Below are 16,909 nucleotides of genomic sequence, written 5' to 3' on the forward strand. Positions count from 1 at the left end.
GGGGCTGGGGGGGCTGGGGGGCTGAGAGGGCTGGGAGGGCGGGGAGGGCTGGGAGGGCTGGGAGGGCTGGGAGAGCAGGGGCTGGGGGGGGGAGGGGTGAATGCCAGCCTCAACTCAGGCAAACCAAGGCAAACTGGGGCGGAAGGTAGGGCTGGGAAGGGCTGGAGAGTGGGATGGGGCGCGAGCAACGCCGATATTGAAGCTGCCTCGCAGCGACGACCGTCGGGACCGACCTGCAGTGTTCCCCGGTGCAGCTCCCCTCGGCTGCCCTCGTCATCTCCCCCCCCCCCACACACACGCACACGGACGCCCGCCGCGCAGGTGACGGGTTTTGACATCCCACACGCCTTCCCACACGACTACACGGAGGTGTTTGGCATGGACGTGCGCAGCTGTGTGGCGCACTACCGTGCCAAGTTCGGCAGGTGAGTGAGTGAGTGAGTGAGTGAGTGAGTGAGTGAGTGAGTGAGTGAGTGAGTGAGTGAGTGAGTGAGTGAGTGAGTGAGTGAGTGAGTGAGTGAGTGAGTGAGTGAGTGAGTGAGTGAGTGAGTGAGTGAGTGAGTGAGTGAGTGAGTGAGTGAGTGAGTGAGTGAGTGAGTGAGTGAGTGAGTGAGTGAGTGAGTGAGTGAGTGAGTGAGTGAGTGAGTGAGTGGGTGAGTATGTGCGGGGGCGTGGCCTTGCCGGGGCGGGGGGAGTTGGCGGGGTTGGGGGGCACGGGAGTGGGGTGTGTGTGCGAGGGGTCGAGGGGATGTCAGAAGCAGATGCGGTTGGTGGGGCGAGCGTGTGGGCTGTGCGGGCACGCACACAGGGGTGCATGTACGGGGCTGAGTACGGCACGGCGGCAGGGGGCCCACCCCACCTTCACTTGCATGACTGCCCGCCATCCCACATCGCACTGCCACGTCGCCCACCCGCGTCGCACTGCCGCGCATCACATGCACTGTCCTGCACATATCGCTCGCCGTCGAACACACATACGGTACGCAAAAAAGTTGAATACGTGTGACTGAATTGCGCCGTTCTCAATGCCCGGCCGCCCCGCTCCCGCGCCGCTCCCCGCTCCCGCCAGGACCGAGTGGGAGTCGCCGGAGGCCCTGGCCCCGCGGGTGCAGGCGGCCAAGGAGGGCCACTACAGGGAGCTCACGGCGGGCGGCATAAAGGCGTTTGCGGGGGCCGAGGCGCTGCTGCGGCGGGCGCTGGCGGCGGGCATGAAGGTGAGGGGGTGAGCGGGAGTGTGTGTGTATGGCGGGCGGGGGGCGGGGGCGTAGCGCGTAGGCGGGGTGTGTGCTCCACGGTGTGAAGCCCCGGGGTTCCCAGCAGGTCCGCATGTTGCTGCTCTAAAATCTGAATAATACATGAGCACTACACGTGCATTGAATCATCATCTTTCATTTCCATGTCCGCGCACCCGCTCCACGCCCGCCCCGCGTGACTCTATTGCCGCACGGCAGTAACGTCGCAGTAGCCCGCCTCACCTCCGCTGCGCCGGTATCGGCCAGCGCGGACGTGACCGCTTATCACCTCCGACGCAGGTGCTGTTTTCCTTCACCACCCGCTGCCACTATCCCTGGCTCCCCACCTCCCACCTCCCACCGCCGCCCTCCCCTCACCAGGTTGGCGTGGCCTCCTCCGGCGCGCCCGACAAGATCGCGCGCAACCTGGCCTCCAGCGGGCTGGCGCCGCTCATCCCGCCCGGCGCGGCGGTGTCGGCGGCGGCGGTGGCGGCCGGCAAACCCGCGCCTGACGTGTACCTGGAGGCCATGCGGGTGACAGGTGGGCGCCTGGGTGCGGTGTACGGGTGCGTGATGAACTACTGATTGCTGTGGTGTGTGCGTGGGCTGCTGGGTGGGTGGACAGATGGAGACTGCACACGCGGCAGCAGTCAGTTTCTTCCCATGCGGCGTAATGTGGTGTAGTGTGGAAGGCAAGGCCCGTCGCACGCCCTGCATTCCCCACCTCTGCTGCTACTGCCGCGGCCGCGCATTCGCACATCCAGAGCCACACACACGCGTGTTTCTTCGCTTGCGCTTTCCTAACGCACACACACACACACACACACACACACACACACAACACAACACAACACACAGGCTGCACCGACCCCTGGCGGGCGCTTGTGGTGGAGGACGCAGTGAACGGTCTCATGGTGGGTTGGAGGGGCGGGTGGTGATGGGGGGTGGGGGTGGGGTCGGGTGGGGAGGGGGGCTGCTTGGTGTGCTACTGGGTGACACCGGTGTGTGCCGTGTTGAACCCGTACCGCCGGGAATATGCGGGTGGGGGTGCGGGTAGTGGCTCTGTGCCTGGGGCTGCGTGATGGGGTGGCCACTGGGTGGCGGTGGGCTGCGCCGCCGGCTGCTGACACGACACGGGCGACCAGTCACGCCGCCGCGCAGCCCGTCACGCCTGGAACACACACACACACACACACACACACACACACACACACACACACACACACACACACACACACACACACACACACACACACACAGGTATCCGTAAGTAACTCCGGCGCCGCTTGGGCGGGCTTCGTTTTGTTGTTTTTTTTCTAACACACACACACACACACACACACTCAACACACACACACACACACACACACACACGCACACACACACACACTGTCTTTGCGCAACGTTTTCCTTGTGCTCTTTAACACACACACATGCACGCAGGCCGCGCGCGCCGCCGGCATGTTCGCCGTCGGCATCACCAACCAGCTGCCGGCGGCGCTGCTGGCGCCCTGGGCGCACCGGGTGGTGGCACACCTGGACGAGGTGGACCCGGCGGGGCTGGAGCCGGGGGCGGGCGACGTGCCGGGCGTGCCGGCGCCCGGGGTGTAGGGCAGAGCGATGTGTGCAGGGCGGTGTGTGGGTGTGGGTGTGGGTGAGGAGGAGGAGGAGGAGGAGGAGGAGGAGGAGGAGGAGCTGTGGCCCCTGGAGAGCTGAGGCCATAGGTAGCCTTGGGAAGGCGGTAAGGGTGGGTTAGGTGTGATGGGGTGACAGGTCGTGACAAAGAGCGAATGCGGTGGGGGGGTTATGAGCAGGTGTGCGGTGGATTCAGTCTTGCACTCAACGGGATTTAGGCTGATGAACGAACGGGAAATGCGGTGAGGGGTGGACCCGGTAGGGGGGGGGGAGTGGAGCAGGAGTGGTCTGGCAGGCAGGCAGGCAGGCAGCTACGCAGGTATGCATGGGGGCGGCTCATGGTTGACACCAGGGGGGCTGTGTGAAGACAAGATGAAGACATGGTCGGGCATACGACTAGGGTGCGGAAGACGGGAGGAGACTTGAGAGGCACAACCGCGCAACAGAGCGTGCGGCCTTCGCAACCGCGCAAGATAAGCATCAGCTGAGCGGTTCATGGTGCTCAAGCAGTGCGTGTCATCGTGTAATGGTATGGGACCTAGCCACCTAGGCTTGCTTCCATGACCGGTCAGTGACCGGTCAATGGAGCCCACCATGGAACCATGGAACCGTGGAACCGCACGTGGGCACTACTCACCAGTGCTGCAACTGTTGCGCGCCGCACTGGCGCCGCCAGTTTGCAACATGTTTGCGAGGACTCCTGGGGCTTTGGCGCGTCCTGCGAGGAGGTGTATTTTCGATTCCTGGCGAGGTAGACTTCAGAGTCGCGGCGTGGCCACGCGATGCAGCAGTGCCCGCATTGCGATGACACGAACCTTGACCTTGTCAGCCGCGGACCCAAAGGCATGTTGGCTCTAACTGGATTTATACGTAATTATTAAAGAGAACGATGTCTCCTTAAGTGCCGCCTCGCACCTTGCGCGACACGACCTGCTCAATTGCATTCGCGGCTGCACCACAACGAGCGAAATGCTGCAACGAGGTTGCACGTTCGACTGTAGCGCAAACACCCGGGCAACATGCAATGCAAACCCGCTGCTGCAATTGGGCGGCCTTGCCGCCGGGCCGACTGCCCGCCTCTCCCGGCCACTGCTGGCGAGCGGCTCTCGGACGCGACGGGCGACCGCCGGGCCCTGCCCGTGGGCCCTGCCGGCCTCCTCCAGGGGCGCCCAGCGCCCTACCAGCAAGCCGCAGTCTGGCAGCAGCTCCAAGGCAGCTAGCAAGCGGGCGCCGCACGGCGGGGCGGCCCCTCAGGAGCCGGCTGCTCAGCCCGGCAGCACCACCACCCCCACCACCCCCAGCACCCCCACCAGCAGCAGCAGCGCCCCCAGCGCCGCCGGCAGCTCGCCAGTGGAGGGGCTGAATGAGGAGCAGCTGGCGGCATGTCTGGCGGATGCGCCGGTGGCACGAGTCAAGGTGCTGGGGGCTCGGGGTCAGGCCTAGCGGTGTGGGCCAAGATCTAGGGTTGTGGTGAGCTTTGGGATTTTGCATTTGAGGCCAGGGCGGTGCCCAGCGTGGAGCAGAGCTAGTAGGTTGGACATCACCCTATCACGAACCCAGCATCCACCCACACACATCCCCACGGCCTGGCCCATGCGCCGTGATATGATGCCGTCGACACAGGCGGGCCCGGGCAGCGGCAAGACGCGGGTGGTGGTGGCGCGGGTGCAGCACCTGGTGGCGGAGCGGGGCGTGCCGCCGCACCGCATACTCGCCATCACCTTCACAAACAAGGTGGGCGCGCGGGCGGTGGGCGTGGTCCTGTGCGTGGGTGGTGGGACGTGGTCCAAGGGCGGGGACGGCGGAGCAAAGGAAGGGGAGGAAGGAAAAGGAGCCGCATGCGGTCAGCTGCGCAGCAGCTGCGGCTACACGAACTGCGGGCCAGGTTGAGCGTCGCAGCCATGGTCCATGGTGCTAGCGCAGCACATGTCAACCGCTATCGAAGCACAGCTGGATGCAACATCATAGCTGGACGTCACGTGCACCGCTTCCCTACACACTCCCCCTGCTCTCCCCCTACTGCCCCGCTGCTGCTGGGCGCCACAGGCGGCCAACGAGCTGAAGGAGCGGCTGGCGGCGGCGGGGTGCGGCGTGGCGGAGGCGGCGGCAGCAGGCTCTGGCGCTGGAGGCGGCGGCGGCGGCCCTGTGGCCAAGACCTTCCACGGCCTTGGGGCGTGGATGCTGAGGTGCTGCGGGGGCGCTGTTGGAGGAAACCAGAACGTGTGCTAGAGATCACAAGGGAAGGAACCTGACCGCCTAACCTGCTTCACATCCACACACAGACCTGCACACGGAATGCCCCCGCACATGCAATGCGCTATGCCGCCCGCACAGGCAGTCTGTGCCCGCGGCTCCGCAGCTGGGTGTAACCCCCGGCTTCAAGGTGCTAGACGCTGACCAGAGCGACAAGCTGATGCGGCGGGCCGTGCGCGAGGTGGAGCAGCTGCAGCAGCAGGCGGCGGGAGGCGGCGGCGGAGGCGGCGGTGGCGGCAGTGGTGCAGTCAGCGGGGCTGGGGACAGCAGTGCTAGCAGCAACAGCAGCAATAGCAGAAATGGCAGCAGTAGCAGCGGTGACGGCAGCAGCAGCAGCAGCAGCCGGCCGCTGCCGGTTGCCCTGCCCGCGCTGCCCGCAGACGAGCTGACCAGCAGGGCCGTGGCGATCCTCGGCGAGAGATTGAGCGATCTGATTCCGGATCTCAAAATGCGGCTGGCGGCGGCGGCGCCCACAGTCCCAGAGGGGCGCGAGCTGGACGCGGCGACGCGGCTGCCGGCGGCGGAGCCGGGGCAGGCCCGGGCGCAGGCGGCGCTGCCGCCGGCGGCGCCCGAGGCGTCACGGGTGGCGCGGGGAGTGGACGACAAGGCGGCGGGCGACAAGCGGGCGGTGGCGGCGCGGTGGCACCGCAAGCAGGTGCAGGCGTACCTATGCATGTACCAGAGGTGGGCGCCAGGTCCTGGGCGGCTGTGGCACCGGGAGGGCGTGCGTGAGGGCTGCGTGTGTGCGGGCACACAGATTGTCAGACTGTCTGGGTCGTGTCGTGTCATGTCACACAAGTATCACATCACCGCTCCAACTATCGAGACAGCCCTTCCCACCCAGGCTCCCACCCCCCTGACCTCGCCCCGTTCCCCCGCCCCGCCCACCACCCTCTCAGGCTGCTTCGCGAGCACAACGCCTTTGACTTCTCCGACCTGATCGCGCAGCCCGTGCGGCTGCTGGCGGCGCGGCCGGACCTGGCGGCGGGCTGGCGGCGGCGGTTCGACCACATCCTGGTGGACGAGTTCCAGGTGTGTGTGTCTGTGTGTCTGTGTGCGTGTGTGTGTTTGTGTGTCTGTTTGTGTGTGTTGCGGAGTTTGTGTGTGTGCGTGTGCGTGTGTGTGTGTTTGTGTGTGTGCGTGTGTGTGTGTGGAGTGTGTGCATTCGTGTTGCGGAGCGTGTTGAGAAGCGCAAGAGAAATGTGTCTGCGTAGCGTGTGTGTGAGTTAAAGGCGCGTGCGTGTGTTGTCGTATCAGGGGGTCAAGACGCAACTAACCCAATGTAGGAGGGCTTTGGGTGGGGGGGACGTTGGGGAAGGGAAGGTACCTGCTCAGCAACGGAAGCCCAGACCTCCCTCCTCCTCCCCCTCCTCTGCGCCGCCATGTGCACACCATCAGGACACGGACCCGGCGCAGTACGAGCTGATCAAGCTGTTGCTGCGGCCGCCGTCGGCTCCAAGTGACCCCGGAACGCACCTGTTTGTGGTGGGCGACCCCGACCAAGCCATCTACGGCTGGAGGGGAGCGGAGGTGGGTGAAGGGAGGTTGGACCCGGGGGGGGGGGGTCAGTAGTCAGGTAGCAGGAAGTGTTCGTGGTTTGGGCGTGCTTGCCGCTTCTCATCTTTGGGATTTGTATGTTGCGGAGCTCATCCGTGTGTTAGGGCACATAGCCTCCGCCCCTCTGCCCCCCCCTCCTGACCCCTGCTCCCCCTCCCTCCTCCCATTTCCCCGCTGCCCCCCCGCCCCCCTCCCAGGTGGGCCACATGAGGGACCTGTTGCCCCGTGACTTCCCCCACACCGCCACCTTCCTCATGTCCACCAACTACAGGTGATGGGAGGGGTTGGGCGCGTTGGTACGGCACGTCCAAAACAGCGCTTACGGTACCGGCTGCACCAGTGTACCTGCCCCTTCTGACTGTGGGCCACCCACACGGCTTACGAGTGCCTTCCTACCAACCCCCGTCCCTCACCATGCCATCTCTTCATCCCGCCCATCCTCCCGCCTACCACCCCAACCACCCAGCACCTTGCCCAAACTGACTCTAACCACCCTAACCACCCAACCGCCGTGCCCTCTGTAGGTCCGACCCGCACATTGTGGCGGCGGCGGACAAGGTCCTCTGGGCCGGCCAACCCACCACCTCCCCCCGCTCCTCCTCTTCTTCTCTCTCCTCCTCCTCCCGGTCCTCCTCCTCCTCCTCCGCCCAGGCGCGGGAGCTGTACAAGGCGCCGGTGCCGGCCCGGCCGCCCAGTGCCGCCGGCGCCGCCGCCGTGCTGCGCGGCCTGGTGTTCCCGGACCCCCAGGCGGAGGCGCGGTGGGTGGCGGGCCGCGTGGTGGGCTGGGCCAACAGCGGCGAGCTGGGCCCGCGCGGCGCCAGGCGGCTGGGCGAGGTGGCGGTGCTATACCGCAACAGGGGTGCGTGAGGGCGTGGGGGCGTGGTGGCGACCTGGGGGGAGGTCGTCAGCATCAGTAGTACCGGTCGTGAAACGTTGGGGCGCCGCCCCAGAGGTTTGGGCGCTACTCAACAGCAGGTGGCTGTAACTGCCTTGCGGCCACAGCGCCCATAGAGCTCTTCATTGCACGCAGTGGCTCGTCGCCGCTCATGCTCATGCAGCTTTCAGCGGAGTACCCCCTAGTGAGACGGCCAGTAACAGCAGCGCAACCTACATGCGCCCCCGCACCCGGCCCGGCCGCCCTTATGCCTCCCTTGCCTCCCCCTGCTGCCTCCCCCTTCCTCTCACTGCCCCCCACCGCCAGACATGTCTCGGCCCCTGGAGGAGGCGCTCACGCTGCGCGGCGTGCCTTACACAGTGGTGGGCGGACAGCCCTTCTGGAGCTACGCGGTGCGTGTGTGTGCGCGCGCGCGGGTGTATGTGTATGTGTGTGTGTGTGTTGCAAAAGTGTGTGTATGCATTGTGATGGGTTGCGGGACTGGGCTGGATGGCGTGGAGTGGCGGTGGGGGCGTGCCTCCGGCTGTCCGCTCTGTGCTGTGCTGGGCTCTGCTGTCCCATAGTTGACCCCGTCCACCTTGCGCTTTCAAAACACATGCAGGACGTTGCCGACGCGGTCGCATACCTGCACATCCTGATGGTGAGGGAGTCAGGACTGAAGTCAGGAGGGAGACCATCAGACGCAACGCCAGGATGCGGCGGGCCGGCTGCTCCCGCAGCCGTGCTGCCGTGCCACGTGCTGCCATGCGGTGCCGACCCACTGACCACTGCTCGAGTGCTCGGACATGCTACTCTACACGCCCTCGCCTTACGCCTGCGCCTTGCCTCCTGCGTTCGCCCCTCAATCACCCCTTCGCAGGACCCACTGCGCTGTGACGTGTTTTTGGAGCGTGTCATCAACGAGCCCAAGCGCGGCCTGGGTGAGCGGCGTGGCGAGGGTTGGATGGGGTATTTCAAGGGGCTGGAGGACTTGAAGCGAACTGCCCAAAACCCATGAACGCAGCCCCACAACGCAGCCCTGCAGCCCCAAAGCCGTTGTGGGGCTGTGTCACAGACGCTATTTTCCGCTTGCTGACGGGGCCACATGCCGCATGTCGTCTGCACGACTGACTGGCAGACTAGGCGGACGCGCCACCTCCACATGGCGATGTGGTGTGGACACTGACCACCACACACTGGACACTGGGCCGCCCGGCCGCGGTGTGTGCAGGTGACACCTCACTGGACAAGCTGCGGACGGCGGCCCGGGAGCGCCGCAGCACCCTCAGCCGCCTCATCTTTGAGGACTGCCTACAGGGCGCAGACGGCGGCAGTAGCAGCAGCAGCGGCGACAGTAGCAGCAGCAGCGGCGACAGTAGCAGCAGCAGCGGCGGCAGTAGCAGCAGCAGCGGCAGCAGCGGCAGTATCGGCGGTGTTGCGGCGGAGTCCGCGGCTGCGGCGCCACTGGCGCTGGCGGGCGGGTTGGTGCGGGAGGACTGGGTGTTGTCGCCAGAGCTTGCAACGGTGGAGGGGGCCGCCGGCATCGCAGCCTCGTTTGCTCCGGGTAGGCGGGTTGCCCAACGATTAAGGCGTGCGCGTGTGTGTGCATGGGTATCAACGCGTGTATGTGTGCCTGAGCATGCGCGGTATGGGAAATTCAAAGCCATCGCATGCATTTTGGGTTTCGCGTGTGTATACATTAGTGGCATGACGGGATTGTGGGCACGCGCCTCCATGTGCCACCTACTTCAGAGGTCGGCGAGGGCAGTCCCCTGCACGCCATCAAGCTGACCAAGGCCGCCAAGCAGGGGCTGCAGGTGGGGGGCCTGGCCTGGGCTGGGCTAGGCTAGGCTGGGCCGGGGACATGCCGGAGCAGTAGAGGGGCTGCGGTGGGGACTGGGGGGATTCCGTAGGCCTGCTTGCCCCAGGCTCCAGTCAAGCCCCCCCCGGCTTTGTGACCCACCTTTGTGGCCTGCCACCGCATCCTGCGCTAGACAATCCATTGCACGCGCTCACAACATTGCTTTGCCATCCACCGTACGCCTCACACCTCCCACCACACGTCGTGCGCCTCACACCTTGCACGCCGTACGCCCAGTCGCTGCGCGGCCTGCTGGTGTGCCTGCGGCGCATGGCGGCCCGCGGCGCCGCCGTGTCGGAGCTGCTGGCGGCGGCGCTGGCACTGTCGGGCTACCGGGCGGCGCTGCTGCAGGCGGAGGCGGAGGGCGCGGGCAGGAGGGCCGCAAGCAGCAAGAAGAAGACCGTGGCGGAGGGTGGGTTTGCGGGGCTGCAACGAGGGTTGGAAAAGTGGTACAGGATGCACTGGGGGTATGTGGAGCCAGTGGGTGTTGGTCGGTGAGTAGCCATTGGAAGGGGTGGACGGGCCACTGGAGGCTAGGTGTTGCTAGGCGACCGAGTGATGTGCATCCGGCCATACGACGGTGCGCCCACCCGTGTACCCTGTGAGTGTACCTAGCCTGGGCTTGCGTGCACACGCCCTGCAACACGAATGCACACACACACACACACACACACACACACACACACATCTACACATCTACACAGACACACACACACACACATACACACACACACACATCTACACAGACACACGCACACACATCCCCACACACGCTTGTCGTTTCCGGCTTGCACACGACGGCATGTGCACGGTGTGCATCACCGCCCCCCCCGCAGAGGCCTCGGAGCGGCTGGAGCGGCTGGCTCAGCTGCAGGAGCTGGCCGCCAGCCCCGGGGTGTGGGTCACACACGACGACCCGCTGGAGCCGCAGCCGGGGGGCGAGGAGGCGGCGGCTGCTGGGGAGGCGGAGCTGGCGGGGGAGCCCGGAGAGGAGGCAGAACGGCCGTCGGCGTCGTCGTCTGCATCGGAGGCGCCGGCGCCACAGGAGCCGGGTGAGACCCTACCCGCTCGCCTGCCTGCCTGCCTGCCTGCCTGCCTGCCTGCCTGCCTGCCTGCCTGCCTGCCTGCCTGCCTGCCTGCCTGCCTGCCTGCCTGCCTGCCTGCCTGCCTGCCTGCCTGCCTGCCTGCCTGCCTGCCTGCCTGCCTGCCTGCCTCGCTTTAATCGCCCGCCCGCCCGCCTTCTCCTCCGCCAACAGGCCCCACGGCTGCGACGGCGGGTGCGGCCGTGGTTTCCCGGGGCCTGGCGGGAGTGGGCCGCTTCCTGGAGCATGCGGCGCTGGTGACCGGGGCCGACATGGTGCGTCAGCCGGGGAGCGGCGCCTTGGGGCCGGAAGGGCTGTGAGGCCGGGGGCCCGGCGGACCGGGGGGGCACAGCAGTGGTTCTGCTTGTCTTCGCAGGCCTGGGGTCGAACCGAGGGGCGGGCGGCGAAACAAGGATACGGCGTTGGGGGCGTGTGCAACGCACAGGGTCCATTCCGTACAACCTGCTCATACGGCCTTCCGTCTTAGTGTGTTCGGTATACGTCTTTGCAGGCGGACAGCGGTGGCGGCCGTGGTGGTCGCGGCGGCCGCGGCAGTGGCAGTGGCGCGGTGCGGCTGATGACGCTGCACGCCAGCAAGGGTCTGGAGTTCCAGCGCGTGTTCATTGTGGGCGTGGAGGTGCGTTCGCGCGGGCGCAGTGCGCGTGTACGGCTCTTGTGTTTAATTGTGCGGGCATGTGGCCACCTAGACCCACGCCGCGTCCTTCGCCCTGCAACCTAACAACCACAAGCACAAGCACACCACCACACACAATGCCGCACACACACACACACACACACACACACACACACACACACACACACGCACACACACACACACACGCGATGCCGCAAGCTATGGAGCTGGAGGCTTGAAAGGGATCAGCCCTTAGGAGAAGCGCGTGAGCACTAACATGAGCCACTGAAGCAGTGGCATACGAGAGGGTCAGCGGGGGAGATTAGTGGGCAGGCGAAGGTTTTTTTTTTGTTTTACGCCCGTGGGAGCAGGGCCAGGTTTTGCGGGGTTTTTATGCCTGAGAGGGTGTATTGGGTGCTGCAACACCCCGGGTCTTACGGCCTGGACCGGCCTAGTGGCCAGACGCGTTTGTGGCTGCCCTTAGGCATTGTCTGCCCTGGCGTCGAGAGCTGGTTAGGTTGCGGTTGAGGTCGTGCAGGCTGCCGGGTCGTAGGACTCAGCCCCGCAGCCACTGTGGTCGTGCTTTCGCGTGCTGTCGCGTGCTGCGTGTTTTGTTATGTTTGCTGTTTTTTGTCTGCCCGCCTGGTTTTTTAAGAGGTAGCTCGCCCGCTGGGTCTGAGGTTGTTACACCGGTAGTAATTCCGCAAGGATTACTGGCGCGGTGAAGGGTCGGAGTGCGTTGCCCTGTGGACTCCAGAGCTGTTTGCGCTCTGCCGGGGAAACGCCAGGTCACGGCAGCCCTCGATTGAGAGCCCTGTCGTTGGTTATACCAGATACACGATTCACGTGATCTGGCAGAATAACCGTGGAAACCGTAGTCACACACACACACACACACACACACACACACACACACACACACACACACACACACACGCACAGGACGGGCTGCTGCCCTCCGCGCGCTCCGCCGCCGACCCGCACCGGCTGGGTGAGGAGCGGCGGCTCTTCTACGTGGGCGTCACACGCGCCAAGGACCAACTGTTCCTGTGCCGCTGCAAGGTGTGTACGTGTGTGTGTGTGTGTGTGTGTGTGTGTGTGTGTGTGTGTGTGTGTGTGTGTGTGTGTGTGTGTGTGTGTGTGTGTGTGTGTGTGTGTGTTGGTTGGTTGGTGGGGGTTGGGGGTATTTTGTTCCCATCCCAACACGGTAAATTAAAGACCCAGAACTAGCTGCCAAAGCGCGGAGGGGGGCTGGCAATGCGAGTTAATGGTAAGCGACTAACAGGCTGCACGCCTTGGTGGGCTGCCAAGAACTTGGCTTGCCCTGTCACAGCTGTTGAGGGCTCGGTGGGGGGGGGGGGGGGGATGAATGAACAACGGCGAGATGGTGTGAGCCAGACACGACCCCTCCCTGCCTGGCCTTTCCCCGTTTCCCTTGCAGCAACGGCTGATGTACGGGCGGCCTGAGGCGCTGCAGCAGTCGCCCTTCCTGCGGCACCTCCAGCTGAAGGAGGAGGTGCTGCAGTGACGTGTAGGCTGGAGAGTCAGGGGCGAGGGGGAGAACAGCTGAAACGACACGGCAGGTCATGCGGAGAGCGGATGGACCGTGAGCATGAGCAATACAAGGGATTGTGTTTTTGTGTTGAGTCCTGTATCATATTTCTTAGTAGGTGAGCATACTTGAATTGGCCCTGGTTCGCTGTCGTATGAAACGTTCCCGTCACCAAGCAAGCATGCTGTTTATGTAGTGAGCAGCCGTGTTCAGATTTTGCAGTTCATTATACAACTATTTCAGCAAAGCAAAGCTATGCAAATGCTGGTGCAGCGAGGTGGGCCAGCAAGCCGGCTCGGAAACCGGAGTACAGAACAAGCCTCGGTCATCTGGCGGCGATCAAGACAGCATGTTAATGTGCAACGGAGACAATTGACCTGTTTTCGCTCTTTCGCGCCCGACCGCGAGCCCCAATGCTTGCACCAGGGCTTCTCGCAGGTGCGCGCACGCGCTTGCTTGGGCTCAACTTGCAAAACTTTCTGTACCAACGTGCACTGCTTGGCGTCTGCGCGCTCGCCCTAACCCCCACCCTCCGACCCTTCGCCTGCCTTCCCGTGCCTGCACACGGTAGTTCAACGAGGTTGTAACGGTCATCCAGGCAAGTGTCATACCAAGCTGACCCACATGCTTGTGCAACAAACCTGGCTTGAGTGTGTGCGCAGTGTAGGCTGTGGCGGCACCCTTTCTACCCTTCTAGCGAACTGCCCTGCGGGGAGCCGTGCAGACCAATCCGCGCCCGGTTGCCAGAGCAGCTCCAGCCCCACCCACCATGGTAGCACACGGCTCCAGCGTGCGTTGCAACGAACTATGTTGCTGCGCACTTGCTCTGCACCCAACTCAGTTCGATGCCAGCCCTGCCAACCTTGCGCCTGCCGCCCACATGCGTACATGCATGCAGATCCCCGATGACCCCGCGGACCCCGGCCATCGCCCGCTGGCCGGCTGTCGCATTCTGCTGCTGGACAGCACCGGTAGGGAGGGGGATTGTGTGAGTGCGGCGCGAATCGAGTTACAAGGAAAACACATGTGTTACTGCGTGTGAGCATGGTGGTGGACGCGGTGGTGGGCTGGTGGCTGGGCCGGCTGGGGCTGGTAGGTCCCAAGTCTGCGCCCTGCTCCCTGTCACTCCCTAACGCCATCATCCACACACACTCGCCCTCACGCCCTCTTTCAATCACACTATCACTCACACCCGCGCACTGCCGTCGTGCTCCCAGGCAACCTGCACTCGGTGTACCACCCCTCGCGGCCGCTCACGGGCAGCTACTGGGACGTGCTGGCGGGCCTGCCCAGCCTGGTGCCGCCCGGACCCCTGGGGCTGCTGGGGCTGGTGAGGGCTGCTGGGGCGGGGGACGGGGGCAGGAGGAGGAGCAGGAGGAGATGCGGGGCAGAGGAGAGGGAGCGAAGGAGGAGGCAGGCAGGGGAGAGGGGGCGGGGCCTTTTGTTTTCGTGATCTGCGTGTGTGTGTGCGTGAGATAGCGTGCACGTGTCAGCTAGCCGGGTGCCTCACCTCAAGCCTTGCTCCCTTGTTCCATGGCCCCTTCACTGCATGTACCGTCCGTATGACAGGGCGCGGGCACCATCCCGCGCATCATGGCCGCACACTTCCCGCTGGGGACCGCCGCTGCCACTGCTGCTGGGGGGAGGTCGGGGGGCAGCTACGTCGTGCACGGCTGGGAGCTGGACCCAGGTGCGTGTGCGTGTGCGTGTGTGTGTGTGTGTGTGTGTGTGGTGCGGTGTGGTGCGGTGTGCATCACCTTGTGCCCGCCTTGCTAGATAGAATGCTGGGCTGTCTGAATGACGAAGGGAGGATCAGGCGCTGTGGCAGTCATGGACGCTACCTCCGCCTCCGTGCATCCACCACTCCCAACGGGCAGTGCGACGTGATTTTGCCGATCGCTGCCGCGGTCTCGTGTGTTAGGAAAGCGCAAAGTGATAGGATCAACGCTGTGCATGCGATTGTGCAAGCAAGCAGCGAAGTCGTGTGTGTGCCCATGTGTGCCCATGTGTGCAGGTGTGGTGGCGGCGGCGCGCATGCACCTGGGCATGTCGGAGCTGGAGCGGGCAGGACACCTGGTGCGTGTGTGCGTGTGTGCAGTGAGGCGTGTGTGGGCGGGCGTGTGTGCGCGTCTGTGTAGGCAGGGGGGCGCCGTGTGCGCAGTGTATATTGAGTGTCGGAGCTGACACTCCTGTCGACACCGCGCGCTGTGCTGTCCGCCCGCGCCTGCCGCCTCTGCCCACAGGTGACGCACACCGGCGACGCGCTGGCTCCGGCGGCGGCGGTGCCGGGCGGCTTCAGCGGCATTGTGGTGGACCTGTTCGGCGGCGGCAGGCTCCTGCCACAGCTCACAAAGGTGTGTGCGCGTGCGCGTGCGCGTGTGCATGTGTGTGAACAGCACAAGGAAAACATAGCGCAAAGACATTGTATGCGATGTGTGCATGCGTGTGTGTGTGCCTGTGCCTGTGCCTACGTGTGTGCATGTGCGTGGGGGCATACGCCCGTCCTACTCGGCGCCGTGTGGGCTGCGCTCCGCCTCGCACCTCACCTTGGCGCTTGCTTTGTGTCGCCCAATCCAAAGGCCAAAGGGACCCACTGACATGTGGTGTCATGTGTGCTGCTGCTGCTGCTGCTGCCGCTTGCTGGCCTCTACGCAGCGTGAGACGTGGGAGTCCATTCGTAGTCGACTGGCGCCCACAGCGCCCGGCCAGCCGCCCGCCCGTGTCATTGCGAACCTGGGCCAGAGCCCGCCCACCACCCCGGGCCAGGCGGGGCGCTGGCAGCCCGAGGCCTACACCACACTGAGGGCGTACGAGGCGCTGGAGGCGGCCTTTGAGGGTGAGAGAGCGCGCGACTGCTGTGTGCCGCCAGGTGGCGCATGGCAGCCATATGTGCCCAGGGCCTCCCGCCCACTACTTGGCACGTCGTGCTGTCGTTGATGTGCTGTTTGACGAATCATGCTTCCAACGCTGTCTTCCCCCTGGCATCCGCGCACCCCTTCCATATCCCAACCCACAGGCGAGGTGTCGCTGATGACGTTACAGAGCAACACCCTGGCGCTGACGGGGCCGCTGCCGTCACCAGAGGAGTGGCCCGGGCGGCTGCCGGCGGCCCTGAGGGAGCAGTTGCTTGTGCTGAACGGGGGCGGCAGTAGCAGCGGCAGCAGCAGCAGCAGCAGCAACAGCGGTAACAACGGTGGTGGCGGCGGCGGCTGGCGCGAGAGTTTGGAGCAGCAGGAGCTGAGGCCGGGGGCAGGCGGGTTGCAGGCGGGGGCGGGAGGCAGCAGCAGCAGGAGCGGGTGCTGGGCTAGGGACTTGTACCCGCTGCAGAAGACAGAGGTCAACCTTTCCTTGTTCTGAGGAGCGGGGTGCCAGCTCTTGCGTCCATGTGTGCTGCTGACTCTGATGTGGTAGGCACGTGTGGACTGGGCCAACTGGCGGGTGGGCAAGGGGCTGGGGTGGTGAGTCACGCGGGTCGCGCCGCTGCCCTGCCCTGCCGGGTGTGTGGGAGACGGCCGGCGCAGGCAGCTACGCGGCGTGTGCAGGCGTATGACAGGGGCCGGTCGGCCGGCGAAGGCAGATGGGTGGGAGCGAGTTGCATGCTCCAGGTACACGGGATGCATGGGTGGCCGTATGGAGTGTGCTGTGCTGGCTGGAGTGTGCGAGTAGATACGGTACGTACAAGTGTGCCGCCGCCAGACACGCTTGCGTCTTCAAGAGCGCATGCGACGGTCGCGTCAGTCAATGCCCTGTCCAAGGCCCTGTCCCCCTCTGTTCGCAACGTGGCCACCTGTGTCCTGTGCGCCTTGACCGCTATGTGCGCCGACAGGGTCACGCGCTATCTCTGTATGTGTGCGGATTGTGGCTAAACCCAGCACTCGGATCCTCAACGGTCCATCGCTTGGAGGCAGGGGAGGCTCTGCTTGGCGGCGATGTTAGGGTTGTGTGACCATGTCCACAGCCCCCAGCGTTTTTGATGTGCACAAGAACACAATGGAGTTTTAAGCGGATCTGGCTACTATCTGGCCAAATTCTCTGTCGTTGCAAAAGTTGGCCCCACTTTGGCCAGTTTGGGGGCGGGGGTCCAGGGAAACACCAAAAGCGATGGTCAAGAAACAGCCAAAGCGGCAAATTGAAAGCGACTTGCACTGTATCTACCTGATCAGTGCCTATCCCGGCCAGTTCTAGATCGTCCGCTCCACCAAAACAGCATCCTTGCTTAGTTATACGCA

General features: G+C 64.8%; 3 protein-coding genes across 3 annotated transcripts in view; all 3 read left to right on the forward strand.

Annotated features, from left to right (window-relative positions):
• The window catches only part of CHLRE_07g314351v5 (uncharacterized protein), a 6,910-nt gene extending 3,504 nt beyond the window's left edge, over nt 1-3,406 (forward strand). Inside the window, exons 9-13 of the mRNA XM_043063855.1 lie at nt 322-425; nt 1,070-1,214; nt 1,614-1,773; nt 2,091-2,146; nt 2,676-3,406. Coding sequence (XP_042922423.1) covers nt 322-425; nt 1,070-1,214; nt 1,614-1,773; nt 2,091-2,146; nt 2,676-2,843 — 633 coding nt within the window. The 3' untranslated portion in view covers nt 2,844-3,406. The remainder of the gene's footprint in view (nt 1-321; nt 426-1,069; nt 1,215-1,613; nt 1,774-2,090; nt 2,147-2,675) is intronic.
• A 330-nt stretch (nt 3,407-3,736) lies between these two features.
• On the forward strand, nt 3,737-12,848 carry CHLRE_07g314400v5 (uncharacterized protein). Its single transcript, XM_043063856.1, has 19 exons — nt 3,737-4,283; nt 4,491-4,601; nt 4,914-5,053; nt 5,202-5,804; nt 6,020-6,152; nt 6,519-6,650; nt 6,875-6,948; nt 7,202-7,536; nt 7,879-7,964; nt 8,174-8,212; nt 8,432-8,492; nt 8,783-9,115; nt 9,304-9,368; nt 9,650-9,824; nt 10,249-10,464; nt 10,669-10,769; nt 11,006-11,131; nt 12,071-12,190; nt 12,570-12,848. The coding sequence occupies exons 1-19, from the start codon at nt 3,837-3,839 to the stop codon at nt 12,654-12,656; spliced, it is 3,384 nt and encodes a 1,127-aa protein (XP_042922424.1). The 5' UTR covers nt 3,737-3,836; the 3' UTR covers nt 12,657-12,848.
• A 48-nt stretch (nt 12,849-12,896) lies between these two features.
• Nucleotides 12,897-16,698, forward strand: CHLRE_07g314450v5 (uncharacterized protein). Its single transcript, XM_001700736.3, has 9 exons — nt 12,897-13,118; nt 13,252-13,278; nt 13,579-13,651; nt 13,898-14,010; nt 14,250-14,370; nt 14,695-14,756; nt 14,924-15,034; nt 15,336-15,516; nt 15,697-16,698. Exons 1-9 carry the CDS (start codon nt 12,942-12,944, stop codon nt 16,035-16,037), a joined length of 1,206 nt encoding a protein of 401 aa, XP_001700788.2. The 5' UTR covers nt 12,897-12,941; the 3' UTR covers nt 16,038-16,698.
• Nucleotides 16,699-16,909: the final 211 nt, after the last annotated feature.

Source organism: Chlamydomonas reinhardtii, chromosome 7, assembly GCF_000002595.2.
Source record: "Chlamydomonas reinhardtii strain CC-503 cw92 mt+ chromosome 7, whole genome shotgun sequence".
In the NCBI taxonomy this organism is placed as follows: domain Eukaryota; kingdom Viridiplantae; phylum Chlorophyta; class Chlorophyceae; order Chlamydomonadales; family Chlamydomonadaceae; genus Chlamydomonas; species Chlamydomonas reinhardtii.